The sequence below is a fragment of the Semicossyphus pulcher genome, unplaced genomic scaffold (genome assembly GCF_022749685.1).
Source record: "Semicossyphus pulcher isolate SPU_LCO1_2020_fin unplaced genomic scaffold, fSemPul1.0.p SCAF_6, whole genome shotgun sequence".
Taxonomy (NCBI): domain Eukaryota; kingdom Metazoa; phylum Chordata; class Actinopteri; order Labriformes; family Labridae; genus Semicossyphus; species Semicossyphus pulcher.
Window position 1 is genome coordinate 5,826,051 of NW_027211737.1, and position 19,574 is coordinate 5,845,624.

Sequence of the window (19,574 nt, forward strand, 5' to 3'; positions counted from 1 at the left end):
GGCCCCGGATTCGGCCCTTTGCTGCGTGTCATCCCCACTCTCTCTTCCCCTGTTTGAGACACAGTCCACTGTCCTCTCTCGCTCTCAGCAAAGGCATAAAAGCTCCAAAAAATAAAAAATGATAAAGGTGTGAAAGGTTGAACTTTATGCAAATGTCCTCCGGCACACACAATCCGAAGCCCTGAGACAATCAATCACTCTGCTCTCTCTCTGGACAAGCACTGCTGTCACAAGCCATCAGCTCCAACTCGAACTATGAATAAATACTTCAAACTAATGTCATCGCTGTCAACAGCTTCCTTTTCAATGTGATATCATGGGACCTGGAAACAAACTATGTTCTTTGTGCTCTAGATACAAGAAAATGATGTCCAATTAGTGCTGATTGTGTAACTGACCTGCTTCACACCAGAGAACTGCTGCTGCGAGAACGAATGTGTGAACAGGGTGAACAGGGTCGGGTCATCTTGGCCTCTGCTGCTTCTGATCATTCTATTTTTACTCTCGCTCACAAGCCCCACGTCAGGAAAACCTTTAACTGCATCTACTGTGTGTACGACTGGTTTCTTATGGGGATCAATTGGGCAATGTTAAGGCTTCCTTCATGCACTGATTGTGTGAAAATGCAAAACTGAATTAGAGTAATGATAACTTATTTAGTTATGATTCTACTGTTGCACCAGCTGTTTGCAGATTGTCACAAAATGTTACAGGATGGTTTGGAGTTGTTATGTGCATCTGTCATCTGATTGTTGTAACAGTTACATAATGTGATCAGGATTTATGATTATCATTTATTTGAACTTGCAACAGTTGCAACAATTTGGCAAATAATTGTTTGGAGAATTTGTGCAGTGGTTAGCGCTAGAGCCTGACAGATATTGGATTTTTGGGGCCGATATTTGGGAGTAAAGAAATTCCGATATCGATATATCGGCCGATATTTTCACATATGTTCTAAATGTATCTGAAATTAAAATATTAAAATTCCAAATCGAAAAGTTATTGTCATATTTGCATGACACACAAAATTAAAATAAAATAGTGTTTCTGTAGCAGCTTAAATAGCACTAAAATAAAATATCAAATTAAACAGAAGTGAGTATAACAGAAAAACACACAAAAGTAGGAACAAAAATGATTTTCTTGTTTTTCCCACCTTCACACAGTGCTGCTGAATATAAAAGTCACTAAACATAGACCAGCTCACAGACTGATACTGTTTATAATAGTAATAAAAGGCTTAATGAGCATGATTTTCTATATTAAATATTCCCTACTAATCAACATCATAATCCAGGAGAAGTGTGAGCTGGTGTCTGTATCTGCAGAGGATCTGCCCTTCGTCTGTGTTTCTATTCTTATTATTCTGCTCTGTTTGGGGCATTTTGGACAATCTATGGACTCTCTATCGCGGGGCAGCGGTCTGAGCTCAGCCAACAGTCCGCAGGTCGGAACTCAATCAACACGTAGCATCATGGTGACATGGCTGTCTCTGCTCTCTGTCTGTCTGTAGCACCGTAACATCGTATCTTTAACATTTTTATGAGACGTGAAAGGGACTTCACAAAACGTCCGCGAGCGCGTGTCTGACTGCTGTAAGGATCTACAGGTGTGCTGAGGGCGGAGTAGACAGACGGACACACCTGGCAGCAGCGCGACGATGGCTTATTAAAACAAAACCCTGTATCTTCCTGCGGAGTTGTACGGAGGTGTAGACGTGTAAGCTTGTTGTTTAGAGCGTAACCGCTGTGAAACTAGCAGACAATAAAGCTTAAAGCTCCTGTGCCTTCGTCACCATCAAACTTAAAACTAACTGAGAGCCAGACTGTGCACACGGAATCTCGTCTGCGCAGTTTAGATGCGCAGAGGGTAGAAACAGCTTTCTTTGGCTGATTACTGTGATTTTAACATGAGTTTGTTGTTCACAATGTTTCGTTCTGTATGGGAAAGATAATGCTTCCTAATGCTTCCCTTCGCTGTGTGTGCTGCTATGCTCAGCTGTGACGCGCACTCTTTCAGTGATAGGGACGTCCTCATTTCCCATCATGCCTGCCGCCTAGTGCTGACTGAGTAGTTTAAGTTGTTAAGTTTGCTATTTATGTTCCAAAATGCAAAAAAATATTTTGTTAGTGTTTTTGATGTTTGTTTACAACATATGTTCTGCACATGTTGGTAATTGTCATTTTTGTGCTGGTTTATAGTTGTAACCATGAGTGAGGTGGCTGTTACACTTCTTGATTTCAGCTGTATTTTGTATTAAAGACTAAGAGATCAGATCTCATGCTTTTGAAATGAAAATTGCACCCTTTGCTTATCAGGAGGTGTAATGGCTTTTCACACAGCACTAGAGATGTCAACTCTCGTTCACTTCAGTGACCCAGATCTTCGGATCTCGTTCAGCTGAACGATTCGTTCATTACATTCGTTCACCAGGTCGTTCAGTGACATTTCCGGTTTACCCGTAACTCACTCTAACTCGTTCACGAACAATACGGCTCCCATTGCATTACTGGTCTTCTTGTTCAATCATCACAAAATAACAGTTACTTGGCCCAACTATATTAAAAAGAAAATATTATATTTATATAAAAATAAACATTCATGTGTTATCTCATCTTGCTGTTGTGTCAGTTTATTTTTGAGCTGTTGTAATATCGTTTCTAGTATTGTACTTTACTTTATTTCTTTATTTCAGACACATACGTCCATATCTGTACAAAACACAATACATAAAATAAAATACGAAGACTACAACTTCATTGTGCGATCAGTTCATCATAGTTTATAACGCAGCGCGGGGAGAACACAGACGTTTAATAACGTGGACCTGTGTTCAGATCTGTCTGTCAACAGAGACTGCAGTCCGCTGTGTACTACATATATTTTACACAGAGCTGTAGATGATCAGGCTTTATGATCAAACTTTTATATCTCGTCATCACTTCAGTTCGCGATGACCCGCTCCCCCCCTCCCTCTGTGCAGATGCTCTCTCCCTCTCAGCGCTGCGAGTCTGCATCACCGTTTTTATGATATGTTGTTTTTAAAGTTTAACGGAGGTGAATGAGGCTCCTTATATATTCACAGGGCCTGAGGATGTAATATATTTAATCAGAGTCTGAGTCTGAGTCTGTGAATTGACTTGTATGTACAGATGCACCTAATCAGGTCGCTTCGTTCAGTGAACGAGAGAGAGAGAGAGAGAGAGAGAGAGAGAGAGAGACATTCGGTCAAGCGATACATTCAGTCACTGTCACTCGTTCATGAACGATGATACGTTCAGTCGTTCTCCTAACCAATGATGGTGATTTGATACATTAGATGTGATACAAACAGCCCTCCTCTGAAACGCAATTGGCTCGTGCTAACATCAATCAGTCTGGTTTCCTAAAAGAAGAAGTGGGGAGCCAAGTGAACGAAAGGAACGACTTTGATGCTTGAAAGTGAACAGATCATTCCGTTCACTGAAAAGATTCGTTCTTTTTGAACGAATCGTTCAGGACCGAAACATCTCTACACAGCACTGCTATCTTAAAGTAATTTATATTGGAGAAGTCGATACAGATATATCTGATAAGTGCAAATATTGGCTGTTAAAATCGGTTGACGGAAAAATTGGTCGGGTTCTAGTTAGCGCTGTTGCCTCAAAGCTAGAATGATCCTGGTTCGAATCCCGGATCGCATGTCATGGGCCTTCTGTGTGGAGTTTGCATGTTCTTCCCGTGCATGTGTGGGTTCCCTCCGGGGACTCTTGCTTCCTCCCACAGTCCAAAGACATGCTCTATGTATCAGCCCTGTGATTGACTGGCGATCATCTGAGATAGGCTCCAGCCCCCCGCGACCCTGAACCAGACAAGTGCAATAGATAATGGATGGATGGATGGATGTATGGGTCTCTTTTATAGCTCTGGGTTTATAACGCTATGATGCAGATCTTTTATGTTCATTTGGGACCTTTATATGGTTTTGCCTCAGTATTTTGTTGTCCTTTGAGTTGCCAGCTGTTTTGTTTACATTGCCAGTCGGGTTGTATTATCCATTTCTGTTTTTTTGATTGATATTGCAGAACATTTACTAAATCGTGACGCATATCAGTGCTGAAATAAAATGAAATATGCAATGAAAGACAGTATTATCCATACTGCCCCACCTCATCTAGGTGTTGCCTTTACTCTTGGACCTGTAAAAGGCAAAGAAATGCAGGACCAGGCTGAAAAGCCAGAACATAAAGTTCAAACAAAAACGAAGTTAATCGGAGTTCATGTTGATAAAGCAGAGAGATTTTAGGGAGGTCCGTGCTGTCCCCTTTATCACAGACCTTACAGTTAAGAAGAAGCCACTTCATATTCCACTCAAGCCAAGAGAATCCACTTTAACATTTTATCTTAATAGACTGCAGCTAAGTCCCAGTTTGAATCTTATCAACACTTTCAAAACTGTCCAGTATGTCCTCCTGAGAGGGAAGTGTGTGTACTCACTGAGGCTGCGTGCAGTCCTGAAGGTTACACATTCTGCGGATGGGTTTGGGCTTCTTGCCGGCGTCACAGTATCCTCGGTGGATCATCTTTGTGTCTCCTTTCTTCCGACAGCCGTACTTTGTGTACTGGAACCCTGTGAAAGAATTGAGTGTGTTGGTATGAAATAAAAAACACAGTCAACTTGTAAAAGACAAGGGAATACAATGGAAACAATACACAGCCACTTTCACAATGCTTATACCGACAGCTGGCATGAATGCTTTCTCTTTGTAATCTTCTGTTGGTATTCTTTTTTTATTCTTCACACAGCTTGTGAGTTAAATTGACATTTTAGACTTAGTTGACTTGTGTTTAGAAATGTTTTTACAATTTTGGATTATTTTGTTTGTAAGAAAAATTCACGAAAAACATTTATATTTCTTAAGATTTTTGTGCACAAAAACTTTTTGGAGAACTCTCTGTCCCCAGTTTTCTTCTTGTTTCACACAAAAAAAGGCTCTTTATCTTAAGACCCTTTCATTATAACTCTCTGAAAAACTTTTGTGCATACTCAAATAAAAATTGGATGGTTTCAATTTGCTTTTGAATAAAGTTTTAATCTTAACATTTTGTTTAAAAACATGAAATACACAGCATAGACGGCATCAGTTGCCTGTGATTGCTCCAATTAGGGGTCTTTAGAAGCACTAATTAGTAAGATGAATATCATGCTATATATGCCCATCTGTATCTATATGTGTCAGGAGTGTTGGAGTGAGTTTATGTGGGTGTACAGCCAACTATGAACAATGAGATTTGCTTATAATAGAGATATGTATCATGTTCATCGTGCAGAGCAAAGCTGCCACCGATCATGTTACAATCTTTCATGTAGAGGCCCTGTGGTGTTTCATGTTTGTTCTCTGTCTTAGTACATTATGTCTTCAGTCCCCGACAGAGAACAGCAATGCATCAAAATACACATTCCCCGCTCATTTAATTCTACTGGAAAGCTGCATTTGCCCTGCTGGATACGGACGCATTATATTTGAGGTGTTATTATTGTATTACTCTGATTTTGTACTGTAACTTTGGAGCAATCTGACACTAGGATTTACTTTGGGATAAATAAAGTTCTATCTTATCTTATTCAATGTGTTTCCCTGTACAAACTGAATAAAGAACATCATATTATTGTTCCACCAATAATAAGTTTTAGTCTTGTTTATATATAGGAACTGAAAATGTGCTGAAAAAAAGTTTTCTCTGTGCAGCCTTTTTTATTTCCCGTGTCCATTGGAACAAAACTTAACAGAGCCATAAAGGAGGAGTTTTCTTAAGGTTGTAATCTCAAAGATCTCAGTTTCGTTCTCTTTGGTGCCACCTTAGCGATAAACGGTAAGGTTTAGACTGTTTGCTTCATCTGAGTGTCGAATTTGTTTCTTTTTCTTTGGATTTTCACTTATTTTTGAAATTGTATCTGTCGTTATCGATCCGTTCTGTTTGTTCAGCCATAGTAGATTACTGTTTACTCGCAACACTTGCAGAGACCAGACAAGCAGACGCTTAGCTCCGCCCACCAACCACTGCTGGGTGATGGAAAACGCGTCACTAACTGGGCGCCGCTTGTGATTTTTTCCGTGACAGTCGCCACAGACAGCCGGTCCATAATACTGCACATGCAAAGACTTTCATCTTCGAGATTATCACTTTAAGCAGAAAAGATGGTCAGGTTCTGCAAACTTCTTCTAATAACGACAGAACATAACTCCATAAACATAATGCTCCAACAAGCTTAAAATAGGATTATTTGCAATGCTCTGTAAATATGCAACCAAGGGCGAGTGCAGCATTTCAGAGATGTGGTACGGTTATACGGCACTAGCGGCAGAGCTCTTTGCAAGCCGTATTCTTTGTTACAGACAAAGAGGAAGCTGTTCTGTACTTTCAAAAATATCACACTTGCTCTTGCTCATTCTCCGACACAGTGGGGAATATTTTGGCTATGCTGCGTGCTCCTAACACAATGAAAACACTCTGAATTGTAAATATTTTAGTAAAAAGAATAAGGGCAGTAGTCTGGTAACATAAATATCTTTCCATAGTCCATACTTGATACACATCCAAATGATACATTTTCCATACTGCGTTATCCCTTTATAGAATTAAAGGCTGCCTACTTATAACAGAAGCAGCAGGCCCAATATTTAACTAATCATTTTATATAAGTAGAAAGTCATTATTAGTCTGTATTCTTTTCTAATTTGATGATATTTCATCGTTACCTCCGGCACAAGGCTTGGAACACGGAGACCAGCTCTTCAGAGCCCACTCGTACGTGTCCTCCTGGATCACATTGTTGTTGTTGACAGGCACTGAGTCTTCATGGATGATGTACTTGTACATTAAAGTAGAGCGTGTTTCATTGTCCTTGGGTACAATCTGCACATGGAAGACAAAGAAATACACATTACACAGGATCACCCTCGGCCATGTTTGTTAATCGAAATATTTCAAGTGCGAATTTGTGTCCCAGGAGAGCCGAACACCAACCCATACATTTTCCATGAACATAACTCACATAATTATCCGAATATAGGAGAGTTTATATTTAATATAAGACTGAACACATTATAGCAACACACAAACATGTTCCTGTCTGATTCAGAGGCTCTTTGCTCTGGATCAGGTGTATCTGACAGGGATCAGCAGGCTGGATGAGAGAGTTCGATTTCAAATAAAAACTACTGCAAGAAGAAATAACCCTGCAGGGAAACGGAAACTTGGAACACGTGTTAGTGTGGGTTTAAGGTTTGAGGGATTTAAACACACAGACGACTTTAATTATGTAACTGCTGGTGCAGGCTGAAGAAGTGAACATACTCCAGGTTCTTAGAAAACAGTACGTGAAGCCTTTAAGTATGTATGACAGACTTACTCTCATACTAATTACAGGTTTTATTACAGTTTATTGTATGATATATTATATATATTATATTTTCTATATCATTAATTTCAATACACTTTCAATAATTAATAGTATAAAAAACCCCTGAGCTGACTACTATCCCTTTTAATTAAACCTTTATTTTGAAATTCCATTGTTAATGTTTTTATTATTCAGAGGTAGAGGGGGGGAAAGGAATATTTTGGAAATGTCAGGAATGCACCTTTTTTGCTTCAGCTGTTACAGCCATGTTAGTGTCTTTTAATCGTAGTAAATCATTATATAAAAAAATATGTGTATTGATTATTTTTGAAATATTATATTTCAATATTTGTACTTTAATGAAGATCCAAACATCATCACACCTGAATTACGACTTTACCACATGCAAGAAAACATTTCAGCTTCAAAGTTACTGTTAGTTGCTGCGGCCTTTTAGCTTGGATGTGAATATTAAATGATTTTTTTCTCCAGTGTAAGTGCAGTTAAGGTCAACATGGAAGGATGAAAAGGCTTAATAAGGGCCTCTGTCCACTGACGGTGGTTTTTGCGCTGGCAGCGCCTATTCTCTATACATCACCAGTGCAGCGCTCAGCGTCCTCAGCACAATAACACCCTCTGCGTCAGCTGTTTCTTGTTGCTGTGCTCACAGAACTCTCAGTTGAAAATAGTTAAAGTTTTTCCTGTACTCGTCAAAGTCACTTCTCCCTCAACGACCAATCAAAATCAAGAAGGGGCGGGACTTCAGATACCAACTACCATACAACTTCAGAAAACAACAATGGCGGAGGAGGGTAAAATTTCCAAGTGTAGAGCTGCTGCTAACGCCAGGACACGATTCCTTCACATCGTTTTTATGTTTTCTTTGTCAAATGTCCTTGTATAAAAGCAAATATTAAGCTAACAGAGCAATTTAAAACAGACTTAACAGTCACTACCAAGGGAAGCGGAAGTGCTGCCAGACAACTTTCATAACCTAGAAACGCTCTGAAATTGAAGTGGTGGGCGCTGCTAGCGAGAAAAATGCAGTTAGTGGACACAGGCCCTAACAACCTCTTCATGAACTGCGACTTTTCCTCACAAAGGATGATTTTAATTTGCTCATTTTCTCGGCACAAGAAATTAAATAACTCAAAACTCATGTATGTGTGTTCATTTGCCTGTAATATGTCTAAGGTATTGCTTAATACTCATTAGCTAGATGTTTGGCTGACTGCTGCGTTTTGGACATAATAAACAAGTTATAAAGTCAATCTTATTTTACCTATATCTGTTAACTGGCCATCCAAGAAACAGTGGTTAGATAACCTTAATTACAAGCCACAATCTAACCATCTTACTGTGCTCCAGTAACTAGCGCTACACCTCTGACTCTGTGTTCTGTGGTTCTGTGTGCAGTAGAATTACCATATCATCAACTTCAGCTGTAATTATTAGTAGTAATTAATAGTATTGATTTAATTGTATCTATTGTATGAAGATTGACATATGTGGGGGGAAGCATAATTGCTACGACACTTAACATTATGAAATTGAATCTGTTTATTGGAAAATAACCTTCTGAGAGAGATCTGCTTTGTGCCATTTTTTATTCCTCACTTGCTGCCAAATTGAATATGAATAATTATCTGAATTAGTCACCAAAGAAGCACAAGAACCCCCTGCTATAACAAGTGTTTCTCAAACATCCTCTCATAAGATTTCTTTCCGTAAAAGCTCTGTTGACGGAAGAACTGTAAATTAATGTGTCAGATCTGCATGTTCCCTCAGAGTGTCTGAAACTAAATGTCTGACCGTGTAATTGTAACCCTATCATAAAAAAGAGGCGTCACCTCTCACATTTATAACAGCCTGCTGATGCAACGAAGAAATTAGCAGGAAACAACAATGCAATGTGTATTTATGTGTGTGTGTGTGTGTGTGTGTGTGTGTTAAGCTCTTTAAAGCCCCGGTGAGGAGTTTTTCGCTGGTTATGAAACAGACTGAAATTAATTCTGATGACTCTATATGACCTACAAAAGCAAACCAGACCATCAGTGACAAGATTGACTATTTCAATATGGTTATTTTAAAGACTTCAGACGAAGTGATTAACTGCACGCTGCCTTTGTTTACATTTTCCAGGACAAAAATTTAAAGTGGGTGATGCATATGACTGTAAAAGAAAACAGGATGAGCAGGTTTTTTATTAAAAAACACCACTTAAGCATGTTCAGGACAAAATCAGCAAAGCGATAAGGTACATTAATAGACATTAAATACCAAACAGTCCTGGCTTTATTCAGAAAATTCAAATAGATCCCCCTAGCTGGAGAAAAATGTATGAGTTTAATAACAATGAGACAAAGAAAGAGAGTATTTCTATACTCTACATGTTGTGTATAGTAAATGTTCTCTCACAGGCCACATCATTGATGGATTTTAAAGCTTTTTTATTTACCATTGACACTTCGATATCTGATATTCATATCTATCAATTGTTGGCACAAATTACGCTTGGACCCTCTTCTCACTATTCAATTTCATAATGTTGTAGTTAATTTAGGTCTATGTGAAATATTTCCTCTTCTCTCAAATGGTATACGTTAAAATTTTGGCCGGATATTAATTAAATAAAAAAAATTAAAGATTTTAAGGGATTCTTAAATTCTCAGTTTCAGACAACTTACTGCCAATGTTCATGCTAAACTAAGCTAAGCTAATTTCCTTTCCAATTAAGCCTGTAATGAAAATAATCACCACTTAAACCATGAGGTGTATTCATACCTATACATCCCACCTCCTTGGAAACCTCAATCTTTTGTGGCGTTCCCCTGGGACATATACAAGGTCCCTTATCATTCTTTGCATATAAGCTCCCCTGAGTGCAACCACGTGCTCACAAGTGTATTATATGTTATATGGCTGAAAAACAGCTATATATATGTCCATAAAGGGCCTGTTATTACACATGTGTCCTTAATTAAGGTCATCATGTCTCTTTATTGTTGCAGTCAGTTGATAAATGTGAGGCAAAAGGCCTGCAAGCTTGATGTAGCCTTCGTTTCATTAGATGCTTAAGTGACTTGAGCGGTACAACCATTTTTTATTCATGGTTGAGATCAAGTCTTTTCTTTCATTGTCAGCCCAACTTCCATGGTTGGAAGTCTACCAGAGTTGATTAATGGATCTTTCAGGAAGTCATTCAGGCCTCAGCAGGAGAGTTCAGATGGCTGCTCTCTGACTACTAATACGCTCCAAGGGATGTGACCATATTACCGCAAATCCTTTCGCAATTCACTGACTGCCTGTGCATTTTGGATTTGATCTGAAGATTTTACAGCTCATTTTGAGACAGGGGACATGCCCAGACTTCTACTTCTTCCCCGCTTAACCAAACATTCTGAGTGTGTGCTGTTTGATAACCTCCTGTACAGCTCAAACTGTACCTTGTAAAATTCCTGGCCTGGTCTTAAAGGTTTTGGATCTCAAACATGCAGATACTCTTTAAATCTGTTCTTTAACCACAATCCTGTGGAATTGTTTTATTTAATGTTTCAATGTGTTAAATTGTTCTTTCTTCACCTGTTACTTCTTTTCAATTAAACAGCATAGAAAAAACTATGTTTGGAGTAAATTACTATTTCATTGGTTAATTCATGAGTTCATTCATTCAAATCTAGCAGATAATTATCACGGACGGGAACTGGGGAGAAGGAACTGAATGGCTGACCCACTTCCTTAATACAGCACTCATTGTCAAGAATATAGACTTTTAGATTATTTGAAATATAAGCTTAGATAGAAATGACGTTTTATTACCAGAACCACCACGGGGTCGTGCAGAGGTCCGTCAGTGTGCAGCGTCTCCACGTCCTCCTCGATGATGTAGTGCCACTCCACGCCCAAGTCGATGAAGCTTCTGGACTTGACATCCTCTCCTTTTCCGTTGAGGATGTAATGACCCGTCGCCTGGTTCTTGATTGCTGTAATCAGTCATTTTTTATGAGCAGTTGACAAAGTCAAAACGGCTTTACTTAATCAATTACAACATTTGAATGATTTACTGAGGAAACAAAGCTCAAATTGTGCTCTCAACAGGGTGATTCATGGAAATTCACTAACCCCTGCCACTCATTTGGAATGATGATGCCTGAACATTAATTATGATGTCGAAATCACTCTCACTCACACAAAACAAGCTGCCAAACTACTAATATAATAAACTTAGTTTGAAACAAGAGGCTGGAATATAATGAAATTTAAATGCGATCCATGAGTTGCAAAAACAACCCCACGTCACTCCTCGAGATAATCTCTTCTGGTGCTCAAGTCTGACACCTACACCCGCATCGTTAATCTGAGTGATAGAAAGAAACTTGTGTCTTTTCAGAGGAAATGTCAGTGTTTGTTTTTGATGTCCTGCAGGATAATTCAAAAGCAACATGACTCAACATGAAGCTGATCCAGTCAGCAGGGCTGTACTCAGGTTTGCAATCTCAGGGTATCGTTTTGCAATGCGGTTTTTATAGACTCTCTTAATCTCTGGCCCCTTTTACACCGCCAGTTCAAGGCAGGATGGACGAACAGAGGCGTGATGTTGGGGCGAAGTCGTTCCGCCTCTGAGGGGACATCAGAGGTAGTAAAAGAGGCGAAACTGTGTCTGTGTAAACAGCTGAGCCAACAGGGCGAAACAGCGCTGTGTGTGTGTGTGTGTGTATTTGAAGCACGCGCTGTTTGTTTACACCTGGCACACGTTTTGCTTCTGCAACGCTGGAACACACGGGGCGGCTTTACGCACATGAAGGCGGAGCTTCGTTACGGCGCTGTAGCCGAACCGCAGTGTAAAAAGGGCTACTGACACTGTCCTCAAGTTTGCTCAACTGTTGCTTTTATCTCTGAATCTCACCAGAAAAGTTTAGTAAAAAGTTGCATTTGATCACGGCCACTAACTGTGTAATCAGCGATGAAAGAGATGGTTAAAGTGTCGGCCCTGAGCACCAAAAAACAGGATTTTAACAAGCGTCTAACAAATGAAGCTAAGTCCCTGAAAAGTGCTGTTTCCTGTCCAACCTGCTCTCTCACGGATCATTTTGGATACAAAAGCATGTCTAGTCACAGCTGCCACTGAAGTTGTGACACATTGACAGAAATTCAGCAGAAAACCTTGAAGTGTAAGCGAGTCAGAAACATCGTCACAGTCATCCATCAGCACGTCATTTCAAAGACAATGACAGGCACAAAGGATGGATGCTGTTTACAAAAACCACAGCGGCAGAGAAATTCTCATGATAAAACTGACAGAGTGACTTCAGGCACAAGAAGGAACCTGCGTCATCAAAAGCCAGATGTTCACTCTGAATGAAATGTTTTTCAATGCTGCTATCATGTGTGTTTTAAATGTTTTTCATCTTTTGATTCTTTCCTACAGAGAGCTTCTTTTTTTCTTTCAGAGCTGCAGGTTTGGGTCAAAAAAAGGCAATCTCCTGTTACAGACTTTTCTCTCTGAATGATGCTTTGTGATGATGGAGGCTTTTTCATCCGGCACAGTCCAGTTCCTTCCTGAAGCACAGAGCAAATACTCCTTTTACAGCAGACATTAACATTCACTCTGACCGCTCAGTGCACCTTAGCTGTGTGATAACACAGGAGAACGCTCCGTCTCTGCTGGCTACAGAAAGTGCGGGCACTGTGGGTTTATATTCTTTAAGTATCACTAACTTCAGAGCCTTATTTGGAGTATTTACTTAGGTAGAGGTAACAAACGATACTATAAAAATGCGCTGATACAAGTGAAATCATGATCCTAACATAATACTAATACATTAGAAGACATAAAATAAGAGGTATATGATTGATGTACTGGAGTTCACTCTGAACCCAAGTTAAGTTGCACTGACTGAACATCAAGTGTTTAACCTTTTAAACATCTCCATGTGGTGTTCTTCATGTGCTACAAGACATATCAGGGACAACATCAGCAGTCGTCTACATGGCTGGGCCTGTCTGCTTTTAAACTGCAGTGTACCAAGGACAGACTGAACAACACGTTTTCAGAGTGGCAGGGTTTGTGATGTCACAAACCTAAGGAGCCAATCCTGTTAATGGACGGGCTGACACTATGCATATCATTATGGCAACCACTTCGGCAATGTGCGAGCCAGCTGTAACCGTCATCGTGATGTTTGCAAACTGACTACTAACGTTAACGTTACGACTACTTATCACAACAAGTTGCCGCTAAACGACGGCAGAGAAGTGTTTTGTTTTCGGCTGTAGAAGGAGGAGAAGCCTTGGAGGATTTTTTCAAGGTAATTAAACAGCAGAAAAAACTTATCAGACACAATTTATTATTTTAAGCAGATAATTTTTCTATGTTTTAAAACATGAAGCTGGTCTTTAAGGCTTCAATAATACTTTCATTAGTAGTTAGTTCATTCGAGGGGGAGCTCATTCTTATTATCACATTATCTTTGAAAACCTAAAAAAAAAGTTATTGAGGGATATTCTTAGATTTAAAACAGCACTAAATGACAGACTTTAAGTCTGATGATTGTTGATTGTTTCCTCTAAATTGCCTAAATGGCCCATATGCATAAAATGATACAAATCTGTTTTATTTTAATCTTCCTCCTCATCATACATGGAATTAAAATCAGTGTCTCTCTAGTTTCACATCTTTACAGCCTAGAATTACCTGCTAAATGTCTGTGATTGAGTCTGATTACAGACTGAGCTGGAAAACTTTTCATTTCTGTCATAATTCATCAAGAAACTGAGCTGAGACAAATTAGGGGCAATAACCAATCATACGGCAGCAGGAGTTTCACCCTAATCAGCAGGGGTCAAAACCTCGTAAAAATGTGTTGACCCCATAATCACACTGAAACATAATTTGATTTAAGCATATATGAAAAATTTGAGGTGATATCTATTGTATAGCTTGGCTTTGGAGAGTGGACCACTGGTTTGTCTGACAGATTTTGTATCAGATAATAATCCCAGAGCAGGAAATAAAAAGTCTCTACAGCTCGGGGCAGACTCGCTTCATATTTCACTCCCATGCTAAATAAAAGTTATTGCTTCTATTTTTACTGACACAGGAAAAGTGAGGCTTTCAGTTTCCCTAATTTCACAGTTACAGTTAGAGTCCCCCGAGGCTAATTTGTGCTATGCGAGTTTGGGTCCTATAAATAAAACAGACTTGATTTCTATACGTTTAAACTGTAAAGTCCTCCAAAGCACCACTTTCAATACAAATGCTGCAGTACAAACGGTCCACTATTGTCTGCACTGGTATTGTTGTTTAATGTGATTAATGTGAAGTCATTTCTTTCGTTTCAAATACATTTTATTTTCCCGGAATCTGTAAAATCTGAACTAAAAGGTTATATTAGAAATATGTTGTGGTAAAAGTATTGTAATTCTTACTTGAACTGAAAAATACATTCAATTTTACTATTTAGGTTATAATTATACTGAATTATAACAGAAAATATATTGATCCAAAATAATTCTGGATGGAAAACATGAAAAGAAAATGTCGTAAACAAATAATTGATCTGAATTATTCAGATTTTTAAGTCTTTCAGTTGTACTTTTATATTCATATGGTTATTGTTTTTTAATAGTATTTATTGCAAAGGAATTACAGTGACTGAATTGTTATTATGCTGAAATTGTTATTTATTATGCAATATTTCAATTGCAATTTTTTTGGACAACAATTCAACCTTCTACAGTAAGTGAAAGGTGTACATGGTGTGTATATTTATTATAATTATTATTATTGTATTTTAATGTCTTGCCTTTTCTTATCCATCACTTGTTTTAGCCTGCCCTTTACTTCGAGCTGAATTTCTATAAAGTCTATCTTATCTTATCTTATTTCATCTTATCTTATCTTTTCTTGATATAATTCTTGGGTAGTCTTTAAATACTTCAAATTGCCTTAATTAGTCGAACCTAAATGTAATGTAAGTTACGCTCTAACTATCATGATTTTCATTTTAGATCAATTTAAACAGGATTATACAAACAATGGTCTCCCTAACCCAGATTGCGGCCTCACCCGGCTGCTCACACATTTTTTCTTCTTTCATTAGTTATTAGCTTCAGCACACATTAACTGCTAGCGATAGCAACAAGTGCTATTAACAAAGTTCTGTTGGGAAAATTAGCAGTGTTTAACTAAAGAAGCTACTGTTTTGTTTTTTGTTTTTTTACATCTCTGAAACGCTAATTATGCTGCTCTTTTCATTTTTTTTTAGCTAAAAAAACAAACAAACAAAACTTTTTTGAATATTTCAAAACGTTTTAAGAATCATTCACTGCAACACGATCCGAATGGAGAGCATCGTTGTGTAGATGAAGACCATAAATCAAACTTCTCTCTCTTATTTTTTGTAGGTTTATTCCAAAATCAGAAATCATGGATTCAGGAGAAGTAATAATACTGAGAGATTGTCTTTAGGGTTCATGCGGGCTACATTTAAAGATGCATGTTATTGATGTATACAGACAGAAATTGTATTAAATTCTTTACAAGAAGCAGTCTGGCTCTTTACTTTTTCAAAGGCTTCTGTCAAGGTTATAATACGTCTCAATATTTATGCCATTAATTCTCTTTATTCTTATTACATTCTTTTACTCCATAGATCCCAGGACAGCAGTGTCAGATAAATAAGTTAGGCCTAAATGTTAAACTTACAATGCTCTTTGAAAAAGACAGTGTGCCTCTGGCCGAGGAGATCAATGCTGACCTGTTTCACCTCGTGGACGATAAATAAATCAGGTGTCCTTTGGGCCGTTCAATGAATAAGAAACAAAAATGCTTCTCTTTTTTTTATGTCTCAGTTATCCACCTGAAACACTGGGATCCAACAGTTTGTTGTTTTGCTTTGAAGGTCTGATAAGTTTGTTCATCCTTAGCTTCCTTAATTAGCGTCATCATTTATGAACATTGGTAAACAAACTCAAAGAACAACACCTAACTTTGGACACAAACAGAGATAGAGACTAGCTGACAAACATCAAGCAACATCTTTATCCCATAAACTTCTTTTATCCCATAACCAATTATAATTCTCATTTATTTTGTTCTGTAATTACTGCGTCCCAATCTGTACTTTAAGTGGCTTCTAAAAGCTTTTCTTTTTTAGATCTCCATTACCGTCTTGTGTTTAGATTTGTTTTGGTCTCGTCTGTCTCTTAAGAAGCTGTTTTTTGTGTTGTGATTTATTTTTATTTTTTGTATATGTGAACCACTTTTTACCTTTTGACTGGAAGAAAATACTCTATAAATTAAGTTGAACTTCATTTGAAGCCTCACATTTAGCATTTTAGCCATGACTATCTTTTTTTAATGTATTTTTGAAGTCTGAAGTGACCATATTTGGACGATGGGGTGGATACGTGAGACCATAAACGTATAAGAAAAATGTGAACTGAGGAAATAAATCACGTGAAATGTAATCTAATTGTCCTTTTTCCATAGAAGCGGACCTCTGCTGGCCATTTGACAGAATGCAGGTTTAAGACACTTTCAGTCTGCAGCTGTGTCTCAAGTCAGGGGCTGCATCGTTTGAAGGACGCGGTCTACGGAGGATGAGAAATTTGTAGCCCGAAGCCGAAATGAGACGGTCTGGTCTACGGAGGATTTCCTGTTTGCTTCACCAACTGTTCCCGCCTTGCATCACCAGACACCGCTCCTGTCTCCTAGCAACAGATAGCTAGCTGGCTAACATTTTTAAAATAATTTTTATCACTCGCTAATCGATTGAGTTGAAACCAAAAACATTTAAAAGTGTATTCCTTGGCCACCATCTGGTTTGAATTGGCACGCAATGAATCTCAGGATACGTTGGGCCATGAAGGATGCACCCGATGGATCCTTGGTGGCCCGGGAAAAGGAGGACGAATCTGAATGACCTTTGAAATGGGACAGCCTTCGACGGGCCTTTGAAGGATGCAGCCCCTGAATTGGGACACAGTTTATGATCCAGTGTTGTCCTTTGCTCCCCACAGAAGTCGTGCTGAAATGATCCAGACACCGTCCCACAGAGCGCACATACGAATAAGAAGATGGACCTATTCCATGTTTCTAATATGGTGCTCATGAATAATGCAGGTACCTTCAGAATAGGGTTGAGTATGACTGTAAATTCATCTCAATGTATTTGAGAAAATGCAATGCTAATATAAGCGCAGTCCCTTTTGTGCCTTAAAGAGAGATCCAGTCATCTCGAAACCTCTTCAAAAGAGTAATGAATAATTAATGAGCAATATGAAGACTCATTTTCTCAGCCTGGAAGGTAATGAAAAATAAATTATGCAAAATCTGTAATATATGATTTTACAGTATATCGTATGTTCCAATCTGTCTTACATGGAAACAGTAGGAGGATGGTCATGAGCTGTTTTAGTCATCCTCTGATTTCATTAGTGTGTTTGTGTTTGGACGTCACACTTACCAAGAATCTGAGGGGAGGCCTCGTGTTCTTGGATGATCACATGTCTCGCTCCGGGAGGAATGTGAAACATCTTAAGGTAACCTTTGCCATGTTTGATGCAGCGGCAGCAGCAGCAGAAGCAGAAGAGGGGGGTTAGGAAAGATAAGAGAGAGAGACAGATGAGTTAAGCAGATACAGAAACAGTCTATCTGTTTGCAGTGGTGGACATCGCCAGAAGTTCTGTTCACTTTGCTCTACAGAGAAGTTTGACAGAGACAAAAAGACACTACGTCGGCTTTCCTTCCTGCTGTTGAAGCCTGCAGGAAAAATTTTCATTGAAACAGGCCGTTCATTCACATCCATCTGTCATCAAAGAACGCTTAGAAATATCAATTACATCCTTGAAGTGCATATCCACAACAAGGAAGTCTGGTGTTCATGTGGACTCTGTGCAGACAGGATGTGAATAAGAAGAGCTCTCAGCAACGTTTCAATGAGGCATGAGTAAGAGATTTTTGCAGACTATGAGGCAGCAAAGTGTTCTGTCCGGGATGTCCACCACTTACAAACCTACCGTGACTCACCAAGAACATTTCTAGAGTCTTCTGTTTCGTTTAAAAACACATTTCTTGCTCCTTTGGGTAAAGAGAAGGCTCCTCTGGTCTTCCCTTCAAAATAAAAGGAATCAGTTAGTTAGTCTTGCATTGTTGGTGTTGTCTCCTCCAGTTTCTCTGCAACATCATCACCTATAGTGGAGGCACATTTAATCAGCATAGCAGGGACCGGGGGAACACATCAGATGAGGAGGCAGAGTATTATAGCTGGCAAGGAGCCTCTTGCCAATCACCTGCACCGCAGCGGCGTAATTACTCGCCCTTACATTTGACAGGCAGGCCGACACTGAGGGCCTCCTGACGCTGACGCAGTGGTGTCACTGAGGTGATAATGACTGGCACACTGACGCTGGTTTCACAACAGGTTACAACAGGTGGCAGAGTAGCAGGTGTCGCTCACTCTACAGTGTACTGGAATTTGGGGAGGGAAGCTCAAATGCTGTTATAATGTCATACTGCTGTGATCGAGGTTGCAAAGTAAACAGACAGTTGAACGACAGTTTAAATCTGGAGGGAGAAATTTGAAGGTTAAACAACATATTTGTCATTAGCTTTTATGAGACAACAGCTAACGTTAGCATTCAGCCCTTTCTAGCCAGTCTCAGAATCTAGAGGCTGTTGTCAAACGAAAACACAGTCTTTGGGAGCGGAGGTCAACTTTCAGTGCTTCCTGTGTTGCCAGCAGTTACTTTCCAGGCTTACTTTCCTTGTGCTTGTCACTGTTTACAGTCGGCTAAATGCTTCAGACATGAAAACGGATTTGGAGTTAAGACACAATGCTGACGACAGGATGCTGGCTGCACTTCTCAGCAAATGTCCACTCATAGTACTCAGATGATAGCTGATGGGTTCCTGGTTTTAATTACAGCAGATTTTCTGCCTCTTTTGCTCCCCACACAGACTGTTTTCCTGCGTACAACCAAAGCTAGCTAAAATGCTAGAGGACGATACTACTCAGACTGCAAACCGACAGCTTCTGGTACGAACTCCCCTCGACTACAGACTGCAGATATATCTTTATAATGATGGCTTTCTAGCTAACATTCCCTCCATATCAAGTTAAAACCAGCAAACAAGAATTTTAGCTTGGAAGAGCTTGAATGCTAACATTAGCTGTTATCTAAC

At 39.1% G+C, this 19,574-nt stretch overlaps 1 protein-coding gene across 1 annotated transcript in view; it reads right to left on the bottom strand.

Annotated features, from left to right (window-relative positions):
* adamts3 (ADAM metallopeptidase with thrombospondin type 1 motif, 3) overlaps nucleotides 1-19,574 on the bottom strand; it is a 174,456-nt gene that overhangs the window by 22,716 nt on the left and 132,166 nt on the right. The window contains exons 16-20 of the mRNA XM_069683065.1: nucleotides 18,420-18,503; nucleotides 17,857-17,937; nucleotides 11,207-11,370; nucleotides 6,744-6,900; nucleotides 4,480-4,612 (exon numbers count right to left, since the gene is read on the bottom strand). Coding sequence (XP_069539166.1) covers nucleotides 4,480-4,612; nucleotides 6,744-6,900; nucleotides 11,207-11,370; nucleotides 17,857-17,937; nucleotides 18,420-18,503 — 619 coding nt within the window. The remainder of the gene's footprint in view (nucleotides 1-4,479; nucleotides 4,613-6,743; nucleotides 6,901-11,206; nucleotides 11,371-17,856; nucleotides 17,938-18,419; nucleotides 18,504-19,574) is intronic.